The sequence below is a fragment of the Microcebus murinus genome, chromosome 18 (assembly GCF_040939455.1).
Source record: "Microcebus murinus isolate Inina chromosome 18, M.murinus_Inina_mat1.0, whole genome shotgun sequence".
Lineage (NCBI taxonomy): Eukaryota > Metazoa > Chordata > Mammalia > Primates > Cheirogaleidae > Microcebus > Microcebus murinus.
In genome coordinates, this window is record NC_134121.1 from 27,217,110 (window position 1) to 27,235,045 (window position 17,936).

The window sequence follows — 17,936 nt, forward strand, 5'->3', positions numbered from 1 at the left end:
TGCCTCATGGTAAGAATTCAGGGATTTATAGTAAACCATTAGTACTCCCCATGTGGCTATTGACATTTCACTCTTCCCTTGTGAAATCACCATCTAATAAAACTGACTTATATTGGTACATATTAAATTGTGTTTACACTTAATTGATTTGAATCTCACAATAGCTCTTTGGGTGGGGTGGGCAGGACAGATGTAGTTATATGTGAAGATATTAAGGCTCAAAAAACTTATCCAGAGTCACCCAAATAGTAAAACAGAGGAGCCAAAATGAAATCCTAGATGTAAACTCTTTTCTAAGGTATCTTCGTGCTATTGGTGAGGGATTAATTGACCCTGGAGTATAGCACTTCCGCATAGCTAAGAATTGGCTCCAGTCCCAGGCTGTTGCTAGCTGTACTGCAAGAGCCAGCATGCTAAAGGAGAAGTGGTGCAAAGCACCAGAATTGGAATACTGACAGATCGTGCACATCCTTCCTTCCTCTGTTTCCCCATATAGAACGCCAGGTCTTCCTTGCAACATGGAAGGATATTCCCAATGAAAATGAACTTCAGTTTCAGATTAAGGAATGTCATTTAAATGCTGGTGAGTAATCACTCTAAATCTCATTTTCATCGTAGTAAATCAAGTTAGATATTTGAAATTTTACTCTTTATGTACTTCTTTTTTCCATATCTACCATGTTTCTAATAGTTATGTGGTAGATTATTACTTTCGGAAACTTCTGTTTAAAAACTTGGTGTTTTTTTGTTTTGGTTTGGTTTTTTGAGACAGAGTCTTGCTCTGTTGCCCCTGCTAGAGTGCAGTGGCATCATCATAGCTCACTACAACCTCAAATTTCTGGGCTCAAATGATCCTCCTGCCTCAGCCTCTGAAGTAGCTGGGACTACAGGCACATGCCACCAAACCCGACTAATTTTTCTATTAGCTGTAGAGATGGGTCTTGCTGTTGCTCAGGCTGGTCTCTAACTCCTGACCTCAAGCAATCCTCCCACCTCAGCCTCCCAAAGTGCTAGGATTACAGGTGTGTATGTTTTGATGTAGATACTATATTACTTAAAAGCTGTAACAGATTTAAGAAACAAACAACAGTTGATGTATCTTCCCAAATCTTCAGTAGTTGAAGATATATTAGTCACATTACTTAAACATCTTAACTATCTGGGCTTGGGGTTCAGGGTCTCATGCTTGTAATCCTAGCACTTTGGGAGACCAAGGTGGGAGGATCACTCAAGACCAGGAGTTTGAGACCAGCCTGGGCAACATAGCAAGACTGTTTCTCTACAAAAAACTTTTAAAAATAGCCAGGCATGGTGGTGCGTGTAAATAGTCTCAGGAGGCTGGTGCAGGAGGATCACTTGAGCACAGGAGTTCAAGACTGCGGTGAGCTATGATCAGGCCGCTGCACTCCAGCCAGATGACAGAGCAAGACCCTGTCTCTTTGAAAAAAAAATCCTAACTATCAAATAACTAAAGGGGCACTTGAGAATACACATTCTCCTAAAAAGTGAAAGGACAATTTCTTCTTTTAGATCAACCTTTGGTATTGGAGGGTGGCTTTCTTTCTGAGATTCTGTATTTAGAATCCTGTGTTTATAATTAAATAATGCATCATAGTGGATTAAAGCCTAGTTAATAATCTTTTTCTTTACTGCCTTGTGTCAGCTTTCTTATCATGATTCTAACCTCTTCAACCACCATTTAAGAGCCTCAGACCCTTTTGTAGTTAATTTTATTACTATAATGGAACATAGAAGGGATATCCTAAGAGGAGAAACAATAGCAGCTATCAGTCCTGAGGGCTTTGGTTTCCCTGAAGTATTCCTCAGGAGTAGAAGAAGTCCTAAGCTATTCAGTCTTGCCTTTTTTTCTAGTCAGAGTCAGTTTGTTTGTGTCTCTCTCAATACAAGGCTTCATAAGTTTAAGTGAAAGTGAGCCTTGGTGCCTCCATACACTGGTGTTTCTCATAAGGGGTTTTTTGCATGTGGCCATCCTCTCATTGCAGCTGGAGCCTAGCTTCGAGGGAAAAAGGTAATATGTCAGTACAGAAAGAGGGGAAAAAACCAAAACACTGCCATCTCATTCTAACTTTTCATTTTTAATTTTAGTTTTTAGGGCTATATGTTGTATTGATCTTCTATGTTTAGATGAATCTTTTCTTATAGGGCTTTTGAAAAACCCAGCAGGATAGTGATCAGCTTCTTCTCGTGATACCTCTTTTAAATGTGATGATTCTGTAGGCCCTTTCTGAGACATTCAGGGGCTGAAATCCTGCTTGAACCCTCAGAAATAAAAGACCAACAGACTGGCATCTTTACACATAGAACCTTCAGAGAGGCATTTGCCTCTGATAGTGACTGTCTAACATCTCCTGAGCCCTTGGAGAGTTGTTTGAGGGAGAATCTTCTATAATTTCCGTCATAATAAGTAGATCATTGATTCTCCTTATTTTGTGCCATACTATTTATTTATTTATTTATTTTATTTTATTTTATTTTTTGAGTCAGAGTCTTACTCTGTTGCCCAGGCTAGAGTGCCGTGGCATCAGCCTAGCTCACAGCAATCTCAAACTCCTGGGCTCAAGCAATCCTTCTGCCTCAGCCTCCCCAGTAGCTGGGACTACAGGCATATGCTACCATCCCTGGCTAATTTTTTCTATATATTTTTAGTTGACCAATTAATTTCTTTCTATCTTTAGTAGAGTCAGGGTCTCACTCTTGCTCAGGCTGGTATTTTGTGCCATACTCTAAGTAGTTGATACTGTCACCTGTCCCTCTCATTGAGGCTCACTGGTCAGTTACTGGAACTTCATTTGGTGAGTACAGGAGCTTGGGCAGCTTTCCACAGTATAAGCTGTTCTTCAGCAAGCCTTCAGGTACAGAATCCACAGTGGCTGGTGGTAAGAAGCAAAGTAGATCCTGTTAGAGAAACAGCTTCTATAACCAGCTTGGAAGAGACCAGACCCCTGGTTATAGCCACCTTCCATGGTAGTTAATCCAGTGGCAACATTTCAAATAATTTGTTCCTAAGAACGCTTGCCAACTCAAAAAAAAAAAAAAGTGTTCTGTGATCAATTAAAGTTGAAATATACAATGTATGATATGCCTGTCTTAGAAGTCACCATTGCACATTAGCACACTAAAAGCTCTGAGAAGTCCTACATTGAAGAATCCCATTTAACTCAGTGTTAATGGAATTTATTTGACTGTGGAATTTAAAAGCACAAAATGCTTATTATTAACATCCTGTGGACCACCAGTGTTCCTTGAACACCATCTGGGAAACTCTGGCCTACAGAGAGCAAGAGGTAGACCAGAGTAATTGGAAAGCAAGTTTGGTTTCAGAGGTGTCTAGTATGAAAGGGACATGTTTTTTCATAAAAGAAAGTGGAAGTTTGGGTAACAGAGGACTTTAGTCTGACCTGCCAAAATAAAGAAAGAAAAGATTCCCCCTGCTTTCAGATTACAGTTTTGAACTCTTATTGCACCTTGGTGTATGCTTGTGATCTTGCCAAAGAGGAAATATCTGGCCTGTCTCCCAGTGGGGCTGTGTCCTCTGATGTAGTTTCTCAGAGCAAATTCCATTTTGATCAATTCTGCCATGGCCTCACGCCAGTCCCTCCTGTCTTTGGTGCTCCAAATACAAATGAATCAGATTTCTAGTGACAGACTGCTCTGTGGCTGCATAGCACATGGAACATAGGGAAAAACAGCCACTTCATTTTCTCCTGGAGCCCAAGGCCATCATTTTCTCACACTAAATCACTGCTACTCTTGCAAGACTACTTCCTACAACTAACCCTTTCCAGCTCTTCCTTTGATTCCATCTCAAGATCTGGAGCGCCCTGGCCTTTACATTTCCTTCCAGTCTTGAGGACTCTATTAACATGACTGCTTTCAGGTTTAGTGCCTTCTGATTCAACACCCTGGGTCTAGCTGAGAGCTAAAAATATCATTCTTTCCAGCTGATCTGCCCTAATCACAATAGCACCAACACTTTAAATAGCTTCTCTGTGCTCGCATAGACATTTGACAGATGGAGTCAGCACTCTGAGGGCTACAGGAAGTCACAGGCTTAAAGGACGTAACAAACTAGCATTGAGCTTTTACTTTTGCACTTTATTCTCTTTCTAGAGAATAAAAAAGAAACTCTCTTCCCAAATCTTAATAATTAATCAGATCTTAATAGAAAAGTATATATGATGGTGTGCTTATGGTGCCACTAGTTGTATAAGTATTAGCACATGTTAGAAAGGTGCTAATGGGCAGGACTCATTTCTGTGGACATCAAGAGATCTCTATGAATCTGTTTTGCATCTTACCATTACAGCTGCATTTGGGATTAGTATATATCTGGGACAACTATCATAAATAGATAAGTAGTAGTTGCATCTCCAGTCATATCCAGAAAGGAATCTTTGCTCCAAGCAGTTCTATAAAATGTATTGTTAGTTTATTATATTCTAAAAAACACGATATATCTGTTTTCACCAGTTAGATATTGTAGTGAACGATGAATATGTCTTCTGGCATGGGGACTAAGTGAGGGTGAATTCTATTTCTTTGTTTTATTGTTGCTCTCCCTGTCCTTTGGCACATTTCAAAAATGGAAATTCTTTCCTGGCCAACACATAAGTATGGTTTGTTTGCTCAAATGGTAAAAAGTGTTCTTTTCAGCAGTCATTTGGTTTTGAACTTACTAATGAATACCACAATGGGGCTCCCCTTTCCACTCTCTGAGTACCTACTCCACCCTATTGCTGCCAGATGAGGTGTGACCTTAGCTAAAGTAGAAAGATGAAGGAAGGAAAATCATGTCCATACTTTTTAAGAATTCAGGCTCTAGATCCAAAAAGCCAAATTCATGAAAGAATACAAATAAACCAGAAGAAATCACATCTTGAAGCAAGTATAATAGCATTTGAATTTTTTTTTTTTTTTTTTTTTTAACTCTCTGCTTTGGGGCAGATCTCAGTGTCTTATGCCTCAGGTGATATCATCATATTTTCTTATTTTTCTTTCTTTCTTTTTTATTTTTTTCTTTTCTGCCAAACACAAAGCTTTACAACATTCACATGTGTTTTAGAAAACAAAGAACTATGATGTCTTGTCAAGAATTCCATTCCAGTCGGTCTGGGGAGCTTCCTTATGTCTGGCTCCCGTGGTCATTTTTAATAAGTACATTTAGCAGAGTCTGATTACTCTGCAATCTATAAATCCTCAAACTCAATCCTAATATCTAAAATGTATAAAAACTGATTCACACATACTAATGTTATAGAACACTCCCTCTATTCAGTCTTCTGGTAAAAGTCACAATCAGCCATTCAGTAGGAGCAGAGCCAGGTTCTTGGCCAGGACAGTTACAGATGTATTAAAGTTACATACATTGAACTGGCTTATTCTTCCTGGCTGTTTGCCATGTTTTGTAATTCTACAACGAGTGTGTGTGTGTGTATCTGTCATCTCTTACATAGCTGGTGAAATAATCATGACAAGTCTATAGGAATCTGGGCCTTGCTATATTGATAATCTAGACCATGTTTGTACCTATGCAACAAGGTGGCTCTTCAAGAAAGGTTCCTTACAGTGTGTTTTGTTTTCCTGGGAAATGGACAAGAGCCTTGAAAGTTGGGAATGGCTTTTATAACTTAAAGCAAGCCCCTGTGTGTTAGAGGCAATCCTTTCAAAAGGCATTAGCCAAACTCCAGCTGGTGATGTTGCCTAGCAACCCAGTCAGAGCTGCAAGAGCCCTTCACTGTGGGAACCAAGGTGATAGTCAGAACTGCCTAACTCCCCACAAGGTGATTTAAAAGCATATTGAGGCCCCTCGTCCAGCAGTGTTGCATGTAACTACCCTGAGATACATTTATTGGCTCCTCAAATAGAGCCATTTCTTAAGTTATTACTTTTGTGATGTTATTAATGAAAACTTTGGAAACAAAAAAGGGAAAATTAAGTAATAAGTAAGTGTAGTAAAAATGTTTCATGAAGTGGGGGCCTTAGTGCCTCCTCCCGGAGCTGTCACTGGTTTGAATGTGGAAGAAAAACATCAGGATGAGAACTACCTCTAAAAGTAGCTCACATCTAAGTAGATGGTTTTTAATGTCTATGGCATTATGTGAATATTGGTATCTCTAACATCTCTCAGAGGCTTATTCAACAGATACTGATCACAGAAATGTGTTGTGTCCCAGATACTGTGGGAAGCACGGTGATGAAAACCTCCAGGATGCCCGTGCTCAGAGAGCTTAGCATTGAGGGGAGTAGAAAGACCGTCCATCATGGCAGCCTTTTTCTAGAGAGCACAATAGAATATGACAGATTTTTATGTGGGGAGAATCTAGTTCCTGAAGTAGGCCTGAGTAATTTGAATTCTCTCGTTAGAAATGAATATAATAGTCCACAAAAAAGCAGTGTTTGTCATCTCTATTCTTAAAGTTTCTCTGATGCTACAACATCTCACAAAGAGGGAAAAATTGACCTTCAATTCTGGAACATCATGTCTTTTTGATGCTGTAGTCACAAGGAAGAGCTGAAACAGCAACCTGTTCTTACCCCGAGTTGCAGACTAGGAAGCCTTCCATCATGACCAGCAACTGGGATTTCGGGACCTAGCACAATCACTTTTGTACAACTTCAGTCTCTTCTGAAAGTCTTTGGTTGAAACTTGTTTCATTATTATTTTGGAGAATCCTTTCCCTAAAGGCTTTAGAAATCATTTGCCTGCTTTTATTTAAAAAATCTTAAATATCTAGGTTAATAAATTTGACATACAGTTGATTTCTGCAACTCTGCCCCTTTCTGATGTTGACAGTTGAGGCCAAAGTGGCTCACAGTGAAGTAGTAGTGACTTGGGAAGTATTGCTATGGATTTGCTCATCAGTCTGTGTGTCCGCGTTGATTTGGGACCAACATTCCAGAAATGAATATCAATATGACAGTCACTGTGGCACACTGTTTCTGTCTTTGTCCTCTTTAGAGCCTTTTTAGCTATCTAGCACATACTGAGATTACCAGCTCTTTAGGCCCAACTATTTCATAATCTTCACAGGTAACTCTTGCACTAATGCATAGTTGTACCTTAGTCTGTTTTCTGTCCTGAAATCTGATAGGCAGGCACTTCATGAGCTTGTTCTGCACCTTTTGCTATTTATTGTATAGGAAAACGGCTTTCTGAAAGGTACACACGTACACGTGGTGGTACTTATCAGGGAATGTGAGCACATGTGGCTCAGAAGGATGTCAGAAAGAGAGTCAGCATGCACTTGTTTGAGATTTTAACTGAAGTTGTTGGATTTTGAATCTGTATTTCTAGACACTGTTTCCAGCAAGTTGCAAAACAACAATGTTTATACTATTGCCAAGAGGAATGTGGAAGGGCAGGACATGCTATACCAATCCCTGAAGCTCACTAATGGCATTTGGATTTTGGCTGAGCTACGTATCCAGCCAGGAAACCCCAATTATACGGTAAGTCCCTTCTCACAGTGGATTAGAGGAGGGAGGTAAGAGCCCTTTCCTTTTTTCTTAGCACCCTGGAAAGACCTGGAGGGAGGTGCTTCAGACCTGACATATGCAAAACAAGCAGTCCATGAAGAAGTCCCTATATCAGTGGACCTCCTCTCTGCAGTGTCTGCCCTATCCCACACTCATGGTACCTCTGGCAGCAGGGATTTCTTCAAATCCATCCCTCCCCCTGGTACATACAAAATAGCTAACAAAACTTGGCAACTTCATCCTCAGTATCAGTTAATATTTATCTACCATACCTGTGCATGCAGTACTATAACAAGCTACTGAGGCGATTGTTTATATAGCCAATTTCAAGAAGACTTTTCTTGCTTTTGGAGTTTGTGACCTAAGGATATCATAAACACCTGAGCCTTTTTTTAGCAGCATTGTATGAAATGGAATGTTTGTTGTGAAAGGTAAGGCAAAAATGGAACATACCTTTGGCAGCCTGTAAAAGGGGACTTTGGTCTGGAAAACTTTTGTCAGTATGGCACTGAACTGCAGTAAAAATTTTGGCTGTACTTTATAGGGCAGAAGCAGTTGCTTTGTTAAACAGTGAAGGTTGAGACCCAAGCACAGGGCATTTGTTTGCTGGTGAAAAATGTGGTTGCCTGATAGGACGCTGCTTGTCAATTGCATTTTGAAACGTAAAAGAAAAACCCTTGGGATGGGTTTTTTATAGGCTGTTTAATTCCGAGGAAGCTGAGTAGTCAGTAGATTAAGGGAGAGCCTTTTAGCCTTTTAGCTGAGAAAAGCCTGTGACCCCATTCTTTAATTTTGACAGCTGTTTTCACTAGCATATATCAAGGGAATAGTACCACCCAGAACTGAAAATTGGAAAATTCTTGGTGTTTTCCCCACTAGTTCTCTCCCCTGAAGTAAGTTAGAATAGCGCGCGCACATGTGCGCGCAAGAGAGAGAGAGAGAGAGACCGACCAATCAAGTTAAACGCCCAAGCATTTGTGAGCTAGGAAACTCCAGGCTTCCCCCATAAAATGTACACTCCTGCCTCCTTCCACCTCCTCTACCACCAATCTTTTGTCTTTTTTAAGGGGAGAGTAACCTACCCTGTTATTTATCTTGAATTCTCCAAGAAAGGAAAACCCCTCTGTGCTGTCCCTGGTGGGACAGGTTTTCACTATAAAATCAAGGTCTTGCAGAACAAGTCGATGTGCCTGGTAGTCCCAGCTACTTGGGAGGCTGAAGCAGGAGGATTGCTCAAACCCAGGAGTTTCAGAACAGCCTGGGCAACATAGCAAGACCCCTATCTAAATTATATTTTTTTAAAAGGGAAAAAACTCCATTTACTTCCCTAGAAATTTGCTAAAAGTTTGTATATATGTGTGTGTTTGTATTTACCATCCATTATTTTATTGTATACATTCTTCCATGCCAGCTAGGTTAAAGAAGCATGATTTACTCCCAGGTTCCAGATAAGGAAACCATGGCTAAGAATGATTAGTGACTTGTTCAAGACCATGTAATTTGTCGGTAGGTGAGTTGTGTTTAGAATTGAGGTATTTCTTGACATTTCCTACACCGTATTATTTATTTTGAGAAGGGCCTTTTAATATCACTATCCTAAACATAGTGTGTAAAAATGTTTTATAACATTTTATTTTAAAATATTGAAGACTTAAAAGTTTTTAAAGTGGAACAGAGAGTTCCTATGTATCTTTCACCCAGTTTTCCCCATTGATACATTTTCAAAACTAGGAAATAGGTATTGGTACAATACAATCAACTAAACTGTAGGCCTTATTCAGATTTTACCGGTTTTTACATTACTTTTTTTGGTTTTGATTGATTGGTATGTAGTACTGTGAAATCTTATCACACATATTGTTTTTTTTATAAACACTACTACAGCCTGGACACACTGTTGCATCACCACAAAAAATAAAAAGTCCCTCTTGCTATCACTTTATCCCTTTATAGTTAGACTCTCACCCCAGGCAGCTACTATAATTATGGCGTTTAGAATGTTACATAAATTCATATACTATGTAACCTTTTGAGATTGTTTTTTGCATTCAGCATAATACCCTTGACATCCTTCCAAGTTGTTACATGTATCCATAGTTTGTTCTTTTTTATGACCAAATAATAGTACATGATATGCATGTACCACAGTTTCTCCATTCACCCATTAAACAACATTCCCTGGTCTCCCATGTTTTTTTAAAAAAAATTATTTTGAGATAATTGTAGGTTCACATGCAGTTATAATAAGTTATACGATGAGCTCTTCCCACCAAGCAGCCTGAGGTGATCTCTCAAAATCATCTTTATTCACTTGACCCAGAAAACTCCACAAAAATCATGTAAATCAAGGGGTTCAAATATTCATGTCCTCTTTAAGAACACCCAAGGAACTGCCTGAGCCATCAAAGGTATGCATATCCAAAAGCCACCAAGTATCTGGAAGATAGCACTGTGTAGAAGCAGGATGTATTATTCCTTTCAAATGTATTGCAGTGGTGGCGTTGGTAGGTGTGCCTAAGCTAAACAGTGAGGCTGACCACAGGGTCTGTGGCCCAAAAGAGTGCTGAGTTTTTGCTGCACTTGCTTAAAAATGCAGAGAGCAAGGCTGGACACAGTGGCTCACGCCTGTAATCCTAGCTCTCTGGGAGGCCGAAGCGGGAGGATAGCTTGAGGTCAGGAGTTTGAGGCCAGCCTGAGCAAGAGCGAAACACTGTCTCTACCATAAATAGAGAGAAATTAATTGGCCAACTAATATATATAGAAAAAATTAGCCGGGCATGGTGGTGCATGCCTGTAGTCCCAGCTACTCGGGAGGCTGAGGCAGTAGGATCGCTGGAGCCCAGGAGTTTGAGGTTGCTGTAAGCTAGGCTGACGCCAGAGCACTCACTCTAGCCTGGGCAACAAAGCGAGACTCTGTCTCAAAAAAAAAAAAAAAAATTCAGAGAGCAATGCTGAACTTAAGGGTTTGGATGTAGATTCTCTGGTCATTGGGCACTTCCAAGTGAGCAAAGCCCCAAGATGTGGTACCATACTTACAGAGCTTATGGTTGGATTAACCCATAAGTGAACTACCCTGCCACATTGAGATGATCCTTTTACTAAAAAAGAATAAACTTTCTTAAACTAGAAGAGAAGGTTGCATAGAAGAAAAAGACATCCTAGAAGAAACTGAAGAAATAAAAATTTATGGCCTGGGAATGAATTCAGCATAAAGTAAATTCAAATAAAGGTTAAGAAAAAAAGAATACAATGAGAGCCTGTCCTTATGGTATCCTTTTTAGCAATACCCACCTTCCTTCTTCCCCCATATTTTTAAATGGTCAATTTGTTCATCCCCTTTTCTAGTCTCCATCCATCTGGTGACTAGATTCCCTCTGCCCACAGTATCATCTCAATCTTCCGTCACAGCACTGATGTAGGTGTCTAATCCATTCCCCTAAGTGGCACTCCAGCCTCTAAAATCATTCAGATCCATTCCCTTCCTTCCATCACCCTAAATGCTAATCTGATTGATCTGATCTCAGCTAGGTATTAAGGAGGAAAGACATCTGGTTGACCCAATACTTCAGGCGAAGATCTGATCGTCTCCTAGTCTCCTAAAAGACACTGATAAAGCACTTCCCCCCAACCCCAATCCTTACCAATTTCATTAAGAAGCTCTATAAGGGTGTCCTATAAGGGTGAGGCTACATCTCTGTAAGTACATAAGTCTTACCTGAAAAGATAACTTGTCCCAGGTGAGGAAGCATATGTTCCAGACTGTACACCAGAAGTAGTTGTGTAAGCCCTTAGCTTTAATGAGGCAGGACCGGTGACTCTTCTGCCCTTGGTGTGTCTAGATGGGCAGCATTCCTGAGTGGTTGATGTTAAAGATGTGTCACATAAGCATGATAGCAGTTCGAAAGTTAAGACCCACGGAAGGCCTCTTTTCCCCTAGGAGCCATACAAAATGAGACCCAGAGTTCTAGCTGTATTTAACAAACTTGACCCTTTGTTAAAGGTTGGAATGGAGGTGGAAATGAGGGCTGGGGATATTAGAGTCCAGAGAAAGGGAAAGGTTCTTCCCCTCTTCCAGAGAGCAGCTGTAATGCTCAGAGTTTAAGTCTGCTCAGTCCATGCCTCCTCACCCAGTGCCAACCTTGGCAGTTTCGGCTTTTGTCAAAGAAGGCAATATTTCCTTATTAGTCATGAATAAAAAATGAGGCCAGGTGCAGTGTCTCTCAAAGTAACCCCAGCATTTTGGGAGGCTGAGGCTGGAGGATTGTTCGAGCCCAGGAGTTCAAGCCTATAGGGAGCTGTGAGCTGTTATCCCACCACTGGATGACAGCCAGACTCTGTCTCAAGGGGGGAAAAAAGGCGGGGCATGGTGGCTCATGCCTCTAATCCTAGCACTCTGGGAGGCCAAGACGGGAGAGAATTGCTTGACGTCAGGAGTTCAAGACCAGCCTGAGCAAGAGAAAGACCCTGTCTCAAAAGACCCAAAAATAGAATAAAATTAGCCAGGCCTTGTGGTGAGCACCTGTAGTGCCAGCTACTCGGGAGGCTGAGGCAGGAGGATTGGTTGAGCCCAGGAGTTTGAGGTTGCAGTGAGCTATGATGATGACACTACACTCTAGTGTGGGGCAACAGAGCAAGACTCTCTCTCAAAAAAAAAAAAAAAAAAAGACTTCCAGCTGGTAGGACTTCAAGTATTGTTACAAAGATGTGAAAACATACAGGACAGCATTTTGGGGGAGAGGAACTACCCCTCTTTAGTCTGAGAGTTGACTCCCTTAAGCTGTTGTTCCTCATTTTAGCTTCCTTTCCTCCTCCTCCTCTTTTGAACCCACATAGTCTCCCACTAGAATTTTCCATGGCATTGGCAGAGAAGGCTGTCGAGGAGGAGGAGGTACAAGAATTGCATCTATAGGGAGTTTAAAAGTCAGGGAAATGCCTAAAGCTGTAACTTGGCCCAAAGTTGAAAGCTGTTGTCTATGTATATTTATATTCTTAAATTAGTTGCTTGGGTGTTTGTTTGTTTGTTTGTTTGTTTGTTTTACACTTATCAGAATTGTCTTCCTGGCTAATATCAAGCAGCAGTTTTAGAAATCCCTGAGAGATTGAATATTAAAGCTGTAAATAAATATAGAGTATCTTTTGGTATTCTTTTGTTTTGGGCATTTTTAAATTTAACTGTTAACTTCTAGAATTTTGGTTTTTCAGAAAATTTGGGGTTGGCTGGGCGCGGTGGCTCACGCCTGTAATCCTAGCTCTCTGGGAGGCCGAGGTGGGCGGATTGCTCGAGGTCAGGAGTTCGAAACCAGCCTGAGCAAGAGCGAGACCCCGTCTCTACTATAAATAGAAAGAAATTAATTGGCCAACTAATATATATAGAAAAAATTAGCCGGGCATGGTGGCACATGCCTGTAGTCCCAGCTACTCGGGAGGCTGAGGCAGAAGGATTGCTTGAGCCAGGAGTTTGAGGTTGCTGTGAGCTAGGCTGACGCCATGGCACTCACTCTAGCCTAGGCAACAAAGTGAGACTCTGTCTCAAAAAAAAAAAAAAAAAAGAAAATTTGGGGTTGAATTCTTGATCTTTTTCTCAAAGATATTATCACTTTTCATACTATGTTAAATTGTCCATGGTCTCAAGAGAATAAAGAGGTAAAGTAGTCTAAAATCTTACGGTGATATATTGTTTAAGACAACTTCTGTTATCTATCCTAATAAACAAGAGCAGTGATGTCAGTTATACAAAAAAATTTTCTGGTTCTAGAATGTATTATACATGTTTATAGTATTGTTAATATTTTCCTAATCTAATACAACTAAGCAGTCCAAATCTGGATTTAAAATATCTTTATTGACTCACAAAGTGAAATTCTTAATATTCAGATCTTTTTAATATTGATGTTTAATTTGGTCATTGTTAGACTAAAAGAAGAGGTGATGGTGGAGGAGTACAGTGGTATCAGAAATATCTGATTTGCCTGTCTGAAGAGGCAGAAAATAAAAGATTGACATGAATTGTGGTTGGGTTGTACTAAGTAAATGTCTTTTTGTCTTAGTTCTTGTCTTCCCTCAAGGGTATATACTCTCCTTATTACGATACAGAAAGGACTAGTACCTTGGATCCACCTGCCTTATGTTTTTATTTTACTTGGTTGTACATCCTCCTAAAATTGTTACTGAGATATAACCATCCTGGTCAGATTGAAACTGAGGCAGGCAGCTGAAATGACCATCCCTGAGTTAAGGGTTTTAGCCCTCCCCTCTCATTTGGTAACAATCCCCATAACTCTTAGCAAAGCATTAAGCAGCTGTTCCATCTACAGTCAGAGGCTTTGATGTTTTTAGTGTGGATTATTTCCTAGTCTCATAGACCCACATAGAATGTAGGTAGAAACAGCACGACTTGACGTTGATTAAATTGAAATTCTAAAACCCGCAGTATCTGTTAACATCATCTGATCTCTTTGTTTGGCTACTCCAGTGACAGAAGTTCCTCTCTCATGTGTCAGAAGTTTTATTGAACTGAGTACTTGGATACCTTTAGAGTTAATACCAACCTCTGTGCTAATCTTCCATTTCCTTTTCTTCCTAACAGCTGTCACTGAAGTGTAGAGCTCCTGAAGTCTCTCAGTACATCTACCAGGTCTACGACAGCATTTTGAAAAACTAATAGACTGGTCCAGTACCCTCCAGTCACCCTGGGATCGGTGCAAGCCAAGAATTCTTAACTGGAAGAAACTGTATTGCTGTGTAGAATAGGAACCGAAACACACTGAGGCCACCCACCAAGGTAGTGACTAGTCTAACCTGTGCTAATGTTAGGGCACAACCTGTTGGATAGTTTTAGCTTCCTGTGAACATTTGTAACCACTGCTTCAATCACCTCCCACCTCTTGCCACCCGTTGCTGCTATCTGTCCTTACTTGTGGGCTTCTCCATGCTATGCCAATGACTGGCTTTTTCTACACCCTCTTTTGAGTGTAGTTTGATATTTTGTAATCGAGAGCTCATTTCAAGAGCAGAAAAAGACAACAAATATTAAAGCAAGGAAAAGTGTCACTGAAACATAAACTGCACTTTATTGTTTTATATTTTTGTACATATGAGAAATTGAGGGAGTAATGTAACCAGTAGAAAGTGTTAAAACAACGGACTGTCATTAACCACATAGTCCTGGAGAAAGAGATGCAGTTACCTGCCCTGCCCTTTTATGGGTTCTCTTATCTGTGGCAACCTTGTCCCTGGCCATTTGGATTTCCCCTTTTTTTCTTTCTGTGCAAACTCCTTGTCCTTGGCCAAGCCTTCTTGCTGCCTCCCATTCCATATCATCATCTCATTTGATCGCTCTGCAGTTGGGCACGGGGATCTTCCTTGAACGACATTTCAGGGTGCAGGAAGCACAGGGCCTGTCAGAACCAAAGCTGAGAGAAGTTACAACTTACTACATTCCTTTCCCCTGAACCAACCCACTAATAACACTGATGAAGGAGTTTGAGTAGAGATGGGAAACAGGAACCAAAATGCCATCCAACCCCTCACCCCCTTCTCTGTGTTTGTTAGGTCCAATTCAGATCTAAAGTCACAGAGTTTTAGAATTGAAACAGAGTAATAACTTACCCAACCATGTTTTTCTGTGAAGAAAAAGGATAAAAGGCAAGTTACTGCCCAGCCTGTCAGCTGTTAAGCAGCAGAGCTAGACTGAGTCTCCTAAACCCTCATCACTGGGGTTTTCACTGCAGGACTGTCTCATTGTTTTTCCCTCAATGCCTTCTCCTGCCTTTTCTGTACCTGCTTTGCAGCTCTTCACATCTCCATACTGATTGGGGCACCCCAGTCATTGGCATCAGGTGGCCGCAGAGTATCTTCTCAGTTACTTGAAGGTAAATCGAGATGCCAGAATGAAGGAGTAGCTGATGTTCCCCAGTGCTTCTGGAGCCACAGTTCTTGAGGCCAGCAGGGTGGGTGCAGAGATGAAGTGAGCTTAGAGATGTCGAAAATTCTCTTTATCCCTTCAGCTCTCTGATCTGCTCTTTATTCATGTTACTTAGACTTCAAGGCAAATTAAGAACATCCCAGAGGGTCAAGCAGTTCTTGTCATCTCTGAAAAGACGGGGGATGTGAAATCTCTACCCTCTTCCCCAACACATTGGATATGATTTGTCAAAGAACGCTTTGTGCCCAAAACAGCAACCTGTTTAGCCGTGTGCACACTGTTTGATCTGTGGGCACTTGTTGCATCACCTGGCACGCAGTATTCAGGGCCCTTGACTAAGACTGCTCTTCTCAAATGCCCCTGCTCAAATCAGAGGCCTCATGTTGGACTCAGATCGAACTCACTGGACACAGAGAAGGAATTGTGGAAAACGAGCAAAAACTACCCCCCAGACCTGTCTGAAATGACCCTGCTTCATACCAGTTGCAAAGCTTGGGGAGAGTGGGTCCTCCAAAGCTGTTTCTTAAACTTTGAGAATGTCCAAGAGGAGAAATACTGGGGTTGGGGGGGCAGGGAATATGCCCCTCACTCACCGCCCCTGAGGCGCGTGGGCAATAGGAAGTAGCACAGGACTGTGTTGGAGGCGGACAGTTTGGTGATGTGTGGGTGGAAAAGCAGGTTGATAAAGTTCCCTTGTTGGGGTTCATTCATGGAGTTAGTTGGATACAAGCAGTGAAGAAGGTTCACACTACAAATACTGTGTTCTCATCTCAAAGCAAACTAGTTCCAGAAGGAAGAGAATGTCAGGGCAAGCATATAACACAATTTTGTACCAGGATATGTCCCTCAACCCCTGAAACTAGGCTTCTCTCAGCCTCCCCACCAGTGATGGATGGCAGCTACTGTTCTCAGCTGACGTGACTGAGCCAATCCATGAACTCTCTACTTCCTGGGGAGGCTGCCTCCCATTGCATCCCTGAGCAGAGGGAGGGAAGGGTTCTACTTGACAGAGAAGGACCTCTGTCCTGAAGAGACAGGATCCATTGCCTCCACCACAGCTTCCCTTTTGGCCCATTGCAAGCTTGGCCACACTGGGGGAGCAGGGTGGAGGTTGCCATGTATCCCCCTCTCCTCCACCTGAGTATCTTCGTACATCAGCTGGTATCATACAAAGGGCAAGGGAAGCAAACACCCAGAACTCTTGCTGGTCAGAGATTCCCTGAGTGTCTGTCCTCTCCCAAGCCAGTTCCATGTGTCTGTGTTGTGAAGCGTGGGACTCTGGAGAGAATGGGGGAGGGGGGAGGGATAAATGTTGCCCTAAGAATGCTTCTCGTTCTTCTGTTCTTGTTGGGATCTGTTCTTGGGGAGGGTGGGGGCTGGGGGAAGCTTGACCTTGTGTCTTCGTCAATAAACTCTCATTTACACAAAATGAAGTTTGTGGTATGTGCTTTGTTCCCAGAATTGGCACTCTAGGATAAAATACAGCTGACCAGGGGAGGGACAGAGCATTAATAACCACTGTATTAAAACTTTTCTGTTTGACTGCCCTAGCCCTCCCAGGGATTCAACCAGATGAAATTAAGATTGACTCGAGGAAGAATCATATATCTCTTGGAGGCTCCTGTTGACCAAGCCTCAAACCACCACCACCACAGGCATCTCTCTGCAAGCAGGGGAGCGCTCAGAGGAGCCAATCTGTCTTTCCTGGCAGGTCTCCTGTGGGGAGGGCCCAGGCAGATGGTCCCAAGGGCACTGGCAGCAGCTTTTTTCTGATCTGTGGGTCAGCAGCCAGCCAGCAGGCGTCTCATTTATTTCTCAATTTACAAAAGCCTTCAGACCTGGGCTTAGAACTTGCATAGTCCCAACCAGATAAAGCTGCCTGAGGAGTTCAAGTCTAGTGACCTGCATTTGTGTTGCGGGGGCACAAGACCAAGACAGGGCCCTGCCCCTGTGTTCTGAGGAGCTGACAGCTGCTGAAATCTCCCCCAGCCTGGAGTGGGGGAAAGAGGGTGGACTGAGGGACCTAATGCCAAGAGTCCCTGAACCTCTCTCACCACTAGAGTGTAGGTAAAACGCTCTGCACAGTGCTTAGCACCAAGTAGGTGCTCAGAAATAGTAGCTGCCTTTTGTCCAAACACCATGAACAAACTGCCTTTGGCAGCTAGGAACTTTGTGGTCGTCTCCATGTTGCCAGGCTACAGTTAGCCCAAGCTGTAATAGAAATTACATTTGGGGAGGAGTGGGGTCAGGGTCAGAGATAGGCACAGGGGCCTTACTGAGATCTAACTGGGGTCACCACTTAAAGAGTGATGTCGGTTTGGGCAAAGAAAGTCCCTAGGTAGAGGCTCTCAACTGTTAGGTGCACTCTAATATTACCCGGAGAGCTTTCACAAAAAGAGTGATGGTTCTGTTCAATCAGTCTGAGATGGGACCTTGGGGAATCTGCATTTTTAAAAACTCCCCAGGCATTTCTAATATGCAGCCAGGGTAAAAAAATCACTGCCAGAGAGAGGCT

At 41.9% G+C, this 17,936-nt stretch overlaps 2 protein-coding genes across 11 annotated transcripts in view; one reads left to right on the forward strand and one right to left on the reverse strand.

The window, feature by feature from the left end:
- The window catches only part of AP2B1 (adaptor related protein complex 2 subunit beta 1), a 133,556-nt gene extending 118,997 nt beyond the window's left edge, over positions 1-14,559 (forward strand). For 9 of the 10 annotated variants that reach the window (XM_012786598.2, XM_012786517.3, XM_012786442.3 and 6 more), the window contains 3 exons: positions 497-583; positions 7,316-7,470; positions 14,084-14,559. In XM_012786598.2, the coding sequence (XP_012642052.1) occupies positions 497-583; positions 7,316-7,470; positions 14,084-14,158 (317 nt within the window). In that variant the 3' untranslated portion in view covers positions 14,159-14,559. Of the gene's footprint in view, positions 1-496; positions 584-7,315; positions 7,471-8,908; positions 10,396-14,083 lie in introns of those variants that run through there. The other variant, XM_012787084.3, reaches the window with a different exon arrangement.
- NLE1 (notchless homolog 1) overlaps positions 1-17,936 on the reverse strand; it is a 350,374-nt gene that overhangs the window by 269,685 nt on the left and 62,753 nt on the right. The gene's annotated exons all lie outside the window — the stretch shown is intronic.